The following is an 8449-nucleotide window of genomic DNA, read 5'->3' as shown; positions in this document are numbered from 1 at the left end:
ATTATTATTATTATTATTATTATTATTATTATTTAGCAAGGGATCTTCCACGCCATTCTCGGGCTGGTTCGCAACCCAACTTTGCTGGCACCCGAGAACAATATTTGTGATGCTGCTGCTGGCAGGCTGTCATCAAATCAGTAGCAACCATCAGTCCGCCTTTAAAATGGTTTGTCATTCCAGCCTCCCAAAAGCTCTCAGGCCACCAAGCTGAAGAAAGATGCTGGCCAGGAGCCCGGAGGAGGCCTTGTTCCCTAGGCGCTGCTTTCTGGAGCTGGGCACGGCTGCTCCAGGCACTTGGAAAAGGGTTTAAATTACAGGGGTCCTCAACCTTGGCCACTTTAAGACTTGTGGACTTCAACTCCCAGAATTCCTCAGCCAGCTTTGGCTGAATTCCTCAGCCAGAATTCCTCAGCCAGCCAGGAATTCTGGGAGTTGAAGTCCACAAGTCTTAAAATGGCCAAGGTTGAGGACCCCTGGTTTAAAAGGTCCCCTGGACGGCTGCTTGTCTGAGTGGCCGGTGGGGTACAGAACATTTTTGAAGTGACAATTAGCCTCCGGGAAAGCCAGGAGGGTGATCGTTTATTTATTTAGCGTGTGGTGAGAACCTGACAGAAGGAAAGTGAACGTACGCGCACAATCCAAGTAATTACATCCAAAACCTAAGTGGAGATTATGGCCTCATATCTGGAGGTCCAGTTCAGCTATCCAGGCCCTTGGTGTTACTTGGTGCAGGTTTCCAGGGAAGCAGAAAACGCCCGTTGTGTGCAGTCTTGCACAATATGTTTAATAGTTTATCAGCACCACAATCGCAACAAGGGGAGCCTTTCCATGCCCACTGATACGGGGCAGAGGCCTGTCTTCCAGGGAAACGCCTAATTCTGTTCAGTTTTGCCCAGACAGAGAGAGGGGGGCCGGTCAAAAGCAGCTGCCAAGTGACGGTGACCTCATTGGCTTAAAAGTTGGAAGCAGGTCCCTGCAGAACAGCGTGGGGTTGGCTGTTTCTGCCTGAGATTCTGAACAATCTTCTCTTCTCTTCTCTTCTCTTCTCTTCTCTTCTCTTCTCTTCTCTTCTCTTCTCTTCTCTCCTCTCCTCTCCTCTCCTCCCCTCTCCTCTCCTCTCCTCTCCTCTCCTCTGTCCCCGTCTCTCTCCTCTGCCCCATCCATCTATCCATCCATCCATCCACCCATCCATTTCTTCTCTCCTCTCCTCTCCTCTCCTCTCCTCTGTCCCCATGTCTCTCCTCTGCCCCATCCATCTATCCACCTATCCATCCATTTCTCTTCTCCTCTCTTCTCCTCTCCTCTCCTCTGTCCCTGTCTCTCTCCTCTGCTCCATCCATCTATCCATCCATCCATCCATCCACCCATCCATTTCTTCTCTCTCCTCTCCTCTCCTCTGTCCCCGTCTCTCTCCTCTGCCCCATCCATCCATCCATCCATCCATCCATCTATCCATCCATCCATCCATCCATCCATCCATCCATTCATTTCTCCTCTCCTCTCCTCTCCTCTCCTCTCCTCTGTCCCCCTGTCTCTCTCCTCTGCCCCATCCATCCATCTATCCATCCATCCATCCATCCATCCATCCATCCACCCATCCATTTCTTCTCTCCTCTCCTCTCCTCTCCTCTGTTCCCCTGTCTCTCTCCTCTGCCCCATCCATCTATCCATCCATCCATCCATCCATCTATCCATCCATCCATCCATTCATTTCTCCTCTCCTCTCCTCTCCTCTCCTCTCCTCTGTCCCCGTCTCTCTCCTCTGCCCCATCCATCCATCCATCCATCCATCCATCCATCCATCCATCCATTTCTCCTCTCCTCTCCATCTCTCCCCCCCTCCTGCCCCCCTCCCCGTCTCCCCCACAGACAGCCATGCCCCTGCTCTTCACCCTCTTTGAGCTGGCCCGCAACCCCCAGGTCCAGACGGCCATTCGGGAGGAGATCAGGGGAGCCCAGGCCCAGGGCTCCAAGGAGCTCTCCAAGGTGCTGAACGCCATGCCGCTGCTCAAGGGGGCCATTAAGGAGACGCTGAGGTAAGGGGGAGGCCTGGGGAGGGGGGGCTGGGTTCACAGGGTCTCCAGCTGAATGCCTCTCCTGTGGGGACCAGCCGGGGACTGCCGAAGCTCAGGTGCAATTATTACACTGAGAGGCAGTTTGGTGTAGTGGTTAAGGGGGTGGCCTAGAGACCAGGAGGCTGTGAATTCTAGTCCTGCCATGGCCACAAAAGCCAACTTGGCTGTTGTTGTGGGGACCATAGGAAAAGGAAGGAGTATTATGTATGTTCACCACCTTGAATTACTACTGTATAAAGTAGGGGGTCTTCCAACTTGGTCCTTTGATGACTTGTGGACTTCAACTCCCAGAATTCCTCAGCCAGGCACGCGTGCCTGGCTGAGGAATTCTGGGAGTTGAAGTCCACAAGTCATCAAAGGGCCAAGTTGGAAGACCCCTGGTATAAAGTAACAAAGGCAGGATAAAAATCTAATAAACAAGAGTGAAAAATGAACAGCCTGAACGTATGAAGCACGTCGGCTGCTTTCAAATCAGCCTTAGCTCTTGGCAACTACATGGACAATGTTCCTGGCAACGTTTTTTCTGAAGTGGATTACCAACCTCTTCCTTCTAGAGCTGAGGGGGGTGGGAAACTGGCCCAAGGTCACCCAGGCAGAACTAGAATTCACAATCTCCTGGTTTCTAGCCCTCTGCCTTTAATCACCAGGGGTAGGCAACCTTGGCTCTTTTATGACCGGTGGACTTCAACTCCCAGAATTCCTGAGCCAGCATGGCTCAGCTTGGAATCCTCTCCCTTTCCCCTCAGCGTGGCTGGCTCAGGAATTCTGGGAGTTGAAGTCCACCAGTCATAAAAGAGCCAAGGTTGCCTACCCCTGTACTAGGCCTAGGCCCCTTCATGACTCGTGGACTTCAACTCCCAGAATTCCTGAGCCAGCATGGCTCAGCTTGGAATCCTCTCCCTTTCCCCTCAGCGTGGCTGGCTCAGGAATTCTGGGAGTTGAAGTCCACCAGTCATAAAAGAGCCAAGGTTGCCTACCCCTGGACTAGGCAAACAATATCAGTGATCAAAGCTTTGAAACTATCAGGGAAGCAGTAACTGGATGTGTAAATAAAAATGGAGAGCTGGGGAGAAGCAACGGCCCCTCTTTTTTCTCCCCCCCTTCTGTTGCAGGCTCTACCCGGTGGGCATCACCATCCAGCGCTACCCTCTGAGAGATGTGGTGCTCCAGAATTACTGCGTGCCAGCTGGGGTAAGTGCCCGGCAGCCCAAGGGCCGTCCCCTCGCCAGCTCCACAATCCCAGGGGAGGTGCGGTGTGTGTGTGTGTGGGGGGCTGAGATCGGCCTGGCTTGACCTGACGGATTCCTGCCACTCCGGAGAGCCTCTAGCTCAGTGGGGCAAACTGGAGCGCAGGGTCCGCCTGGCAAAGGTCCGAGATTCAAACTCTTATAAAAACCAATTCTGGGCAGCAGGAGACCCCTGTCTCGCCTTCCCCCCCACGTCCCCCACCTCTTGGGTCTCGGGGGCCTCTTCACATGCAATGCTTTGTTGTGAGGCTGGATTGACTTCTGGCTGCCATTCCTTGCCTCTCTTCGGGTTACCATCAGGGACCACAGGCAGTCCTCGACTTACGACTGTCCATTTAGTGACTGTTTGAAGTTACAACGGCACTGAAAAAGGACAATCTTTCACACTTATGACCATTGCAGCGTCTCCCCTCCCCCATGGTCACGTGATCAAAATTCAGACGCTTGGCAACTGGTTCATATTTATGACGGTCGCAGCGTCCTAGGATGCTGTTGTCATCTCCTGACAAGCAAAGTCAGTGGGGAAGAAGCCAGATTCGCTTAACGACCGTGTGACTAACTGCAGTGATCCACTTAAGGACTGTGGCAAGAAAGGTCGTTAAATGGGGCAGAACTCGCTCAAAAGCTGCCTCACTTAGCGACGGGAAGTTTGGGCTCGGTCATAAGTCGAGGACTGCCTGTAATGGGGGTGAAGACCGTCTCCCGGAGCCGCTTGGGGGCTTTGGAGCAGGGCGGGTCGGGCTGCCGCCTGAAAGACCCAGGAGCCACGAGGCAGAAGGGCCTGCCCTGCCTTCTCCAGGGTGCAGGAGGGCGACCGGCGGCCTCCTCAGCGGCGTCTCCCTCTCCTCCCCCAGACTCTGTGCCAGGTGGGGCTCTACTCCATGGGCCGGAGCCCGGCGGTGTTTGCGGACCCCGAGCAGTACAAGCCCACCCGCTGGCTGAGTAAAGAGGACCACAGCTTCAAGGCCCTGGCCTTCGGCTTCGGCTCGCGCCAGTGCATCGGCCGGAGGCTGGCGGAGGCCGAAATGGCGCTCTTCCTCATGCACGTGAGTCCGGCGGGCAGGGGTGGCCCCAAGGGGCGGGCAGGGTGGCCCCGACAGCTGACTCCTCTGCCTAGGTCAGGGGTCTTCAAACATGGCCCTTTTATGACTTGGGGACTTCAACTCCCAGAATTCCTCAGCCAGCGTGAGGGAACTATGACCCTTTTATGACTTGGGGACTTCAACTCCCAGAATTCCTCAGCCAGCGTGAGGGAACTATGACCCTTTTATGACTTGGGGACTTCAACTCCCAGAATTCCTCAGCCAGCGTGAGGGAACTATGACCCTTTTATGACTTGTGGACTTCAACTCCCAGAATTCCTCAGCCAGAGTGAGGGAACTATGACTCTTTTATGACTTGTGGACTTCAACTCCCAGAATTCCTCAGCCAGAGTGAGGGAACTATGACCCTTTTATGACTTGTGGACTTCAACTCCCAGAATTCCTCAGCCAGCGTGAGGGAACTATGACCCTTTTAGGACTTGTGGACTTCAACTCCCAGAATTCCTCAGCCAGAGTGAGGGAAGTATGACCTTTTTGTGACTTGGGGACTTCAACTCCCAGAATTCCTCAGCCAGAGTGAGGGAACTATGACCCTTTTAGGACTTGTGGACTTCAACTCCCAGAATTCCTCAGCCAGGCACATGTGCCTGGCTGAGGAATTCTGGGAGTTGAAGTCCACAAGTCCTAAAAGGACAATGTTTGAAGACCCCTGGCTTAGGTAGTCCTCAATTTACGACTGTTCCTTTAGTGACCATTTGACGTTAGAACGGCGTTGAAAGAAGTGGCTTGTGACTCTTTTTCACTCTTTCCAGCGTTCCCCCTGGTCACATAGACAAAATTTGGACGCTGGGCAACTGTCTCCTATTTATGACGGTTGCAGCGTCCCAGAGGGGTGTATGTCACGTGATCCCCTTTTGCGACCTGACAAGCCAAGTCAAGGGGGAAGCCGGATTCACTTAACAACTGCATGACCAGCTTCACAACTGCAGTGATTCATTTAACAACCGGGGCACAAAAGATTGCAAAGTGGGGCAAAACTCACTTAACGACATAAATGTCGGGCAACTGTGGTCGTACGTGGAGGACTGCCTGTAGAAGGAAGCCGTTGCACGCCTTGGTAGGCGGCATCCCCCAGCTAGTCGAAGGGGGATTGTGGGAAGTAAAGGCCAGGGAATGCGAAGGCTGGCTTTGCAAAGGGGGAGGCAGGGAAGGGCCCCCGATGGACCCCCATCTCTCTTCATGGCCGCTCTGGGGCTCTTTCAGATCCTGAGGAACTTCAAGATTGACACCGTCTCCAAGGAGGACATCCGGACCATCTACAGCTTCATTCTGAAGCCGGAGAAACCCCCTCGACTCACCTTCCGCCCCATTGACTAGGGGCCCCTCCCCATGTGGGCTTGTCCTGCTCACCAGCTCTGGCCTGCATTCTGCAGAGGGTGAGGGGGGAGAAGGGACGGGCCCCGTTCTCAAAGACCAGGAAGCCCCCCCCCCCCGTTTGCCCAGCTTCCTCCTGACAGCAAACCACACTCCTTACTAGCACTGATGACGTTACCTAGATGGGTCATGAAACATCTGCAAGGAAACAACCCAGCTCAGAGAGCACCCAGGACCCCACAGTCCTTTCCTCCTCCTCCTCCTCCTCCTCTTCCTCCTCCTCCTCTCCCCAAACCCCACTCCTTTCTAGCACTGATGATATTCCCTAGTTGGGTCATGAAATGTCTGCAAGAAAACCGCCCAGCTCAGAGGGCACCCAGAATCCCACAGTTGTTGCTGTTGCTGTTGCTGTTGCTGCTGCTGCTGTTGTTGTTGTTGTTGTTGTTGTTGTTGTTGTTGTTGTTGTTGTTGTTCTTCTTCTTCTTCTTCTTCTTCTTCTTCTTCTTCTTCTTCTTCTTCTTCTTCTTCTTCTTCTTCTTCTTCTTCTTCTTCTTCTCCTTCTCCTCCTCCTCCTCCTCCTCCTCCTCCTCTCCATGAACCCCACTCCCTTCTAGCACTGATGATGTTACCTAGATGGGTCATGAAACATCTGCAAGGAAACAACCCAGCTCAAAGAGCACGGGGGACCCCTCATTTCAACCCTGAGTTACAGAGATTCTCCTTCAATGGTTCAGCTTCCTCCCCCAGTTCCTCCGTTCTCTCCCCCCTCCAGCAGCTGGGGGCTTTTCTGGTGTGGGGCAGGAAAATGAGCCCCTCTTCCTTTGCAATTACTGAAGGGCCAGTGGTGGGATTCAGCCGGTTTGCACCACTTCGGCAGAACCGGTAGCTAATTTCTTGTGGCCCAGGCCCTGAACGGACTTCCGGAAGCGGCATCCACACAGAGAGAACCCCTTGTTCACCTATTTGAATCCCACCCCTGCTGAGGGTGTGTGTGTGCAGAAGAGGGAGGGGGGGCTTCCTGCAAAACATCAAAGCAGCATCCAATTCTCCCTGTGAGGGAGAAGGGTGGTTTCTAAATGAGATAAATGAATAAATAAATCTTCTCCCCACTTTTTAATTTTACTTTTCCGAGTTTTTCTTCTTCTCTCGGTTGATGTATGCAGGGCTGTCCCAAAGGATCAAATGACGCTCTGTTGGGAATCGAGCAAAAATAAATATATGGGGGGAGGCGATGTCCAGCGGTTTACGGCCTTCTATCAGGTGCAACCCCAGAGGGGTCGAGGCCCACACGCCCCCGACCCCAGGGACTCCAGTTGTAACATCCTGGGGTCACGCGATCCTCTTTTGGGGACCTCCTGACAAGCAGATTCAATGGAGAAGCCAGATTCGCTTAACAACGGTGTTACTCATTTAACAACGGCAGCGATTCGCTTAACAAGTGTGACCAAGAAAGGCCGTAAAATGGGGCAAAATTCACTTAACGACCGTCTCGCTTAGCAACATAAATTTTGTGGCCAATGATGGCCGTAAAGTCGAGGACTGCCTGTACCTTATTCCCAAACCTCCTTGGGAGTGGGCTGCGCTCAGTTCAGAGATGCCCTGCAGCCAGATGGGTGGCAAACAAACTTTATTAAAGAAGTAAATAATATAAATATAAATATAAAATATGGATACAGGTAGAGGTTCCCCTTGCAAGACGGGCTCTCGAGGGCTCCCGCTCGGTCGAAAGGCAAGGAGTTGCTCCTGATCGCAAACACAACGGATCCCGTTGGGAAAGTGACTGCAAACGGCAAGCAGGAAGTGGCTGAGAAGGGAAGAAGCCCTTTGACCCCCTTCACCCCCCCTTCCCCTTTCGGCCTGCCTCTCATCTGGGCCTTCGGACCCCCCTCCCCGGCCCTCCCTCTCCACACAAGAGATTAAAAAGTCAAGCAAACTAAAAAAATATAAACGAATAGAACAATTAGAAAAAGTAGACAAGAAAAAAATAGAAAAGAACATAGAACATTGGTCATATCTTGGTTAGTCTAGCCAACCTGGGCTCTTTTATGACTCGTGGACTTCAACTCCCAGAATTCCTGAGCCAGCCACGCTGAGGGGAAAGGGAGAGGTTTCCAAGCTGAGCCATGGCTGGCTGAGGAATTCTGGGAGTTGAAGTCCACAAGTCATAAAAGAGCCGAGGCTGCCTACCCCTGGTCTAGGACTACCTGTATAGGCCAGGAAATAGCAGTATAATTCCCTCAGATCGACATCACTCCCATTGCAGTGGTGGACGCCAAAATTAATTCCTAAAAACATTAAAAGTTACTCGTGTTATTTTAGTCTTCTCACTTGAAATCAAGTCAGATCTTAGACCAGGATTTAAAAAACAAATCTCAGAATAGGTTTCTGCATAGATATAGTATAGACCAGGGGTAGGCAACCTTGGCCCCTTCATGACTCGTGGACTTCAACTCCCAGAATTCCTGAGCCAGCCATGCTGAGGGGAAAGGGAGAGGTTCCCATGCTGAGCCAGGCTGGTTCAGGAATTCTGGGAGTTGAAGTCCACGAGTCATGAGGGGGCCAAAGTTTCCCTCATGCTGGCTCAGGAATTCTGGGAGTTGAAGTCCACCAGTCATAAAAGAGCCGAGGTTGCCTACCCCTGGTCTATCCCCAGGGCAATGTGGGATGGACAAGGAAGAAGTTTAAAAAAAAATTATTTGGGAAATTT

At 52.4% G+C, this 8449-nt stretch overlaps 1 protein-coding gene across 1 annotated transcript in view; it reads left to right on the top strand.

The window, feature by feature from the left end:
* LOC107300041 (cytochrome P450 11B, mitochondrial-like) overlaps window positions 1-5745 on the top strand; it is a 21843-nt gene extending 16098 nt beyond the window's left edge. Inside the window, exons 5-8 of the mRNA XM_015829385.1 lie at window positions 1873-2039; window positions 3191-3269; window positions 4180-4371; window positions 5632-5745. Of these exons, the coding sequence (XP_015684871.1) occupies window positions 1873-2039; window positions 3191-3269; window positions 4180-4371; window positions 5632-5745 (552 nt within the window). The remainder of the gene's footprint in view (window positions 1-1872; window positions 2040-3190; window positions 3270-4179; window positions 4372-5631) is intronic.
* The last annotated feature ends 2704 nt before the right edge of the window (window positions 5746-8449 follow it).

The sequence above is a fragment of the Protobothrops mucrosquamatus genome, unplaced genomic scaffold (genome assembly GCF_001527695.2).
Source record: "Protobothrops mucrosquamatus isolate PMUCROS unplaced genomic scaffold, P.Mucros_1.0 scaffold6008, whole genome shotgun sequence".
NCBI classification, from domain to species: Eukaryota; Metazoa; Chordata; class Lepidosauria; order Squamata; family Viperidae; genus Protobothrops; species Protobothrops mucrosquamatus.
The sequence above is the reverse complement of the archived record's forward strand: the minus strand, read 5'-3'. Positions and strand labels throughout refer to the sequence as shown.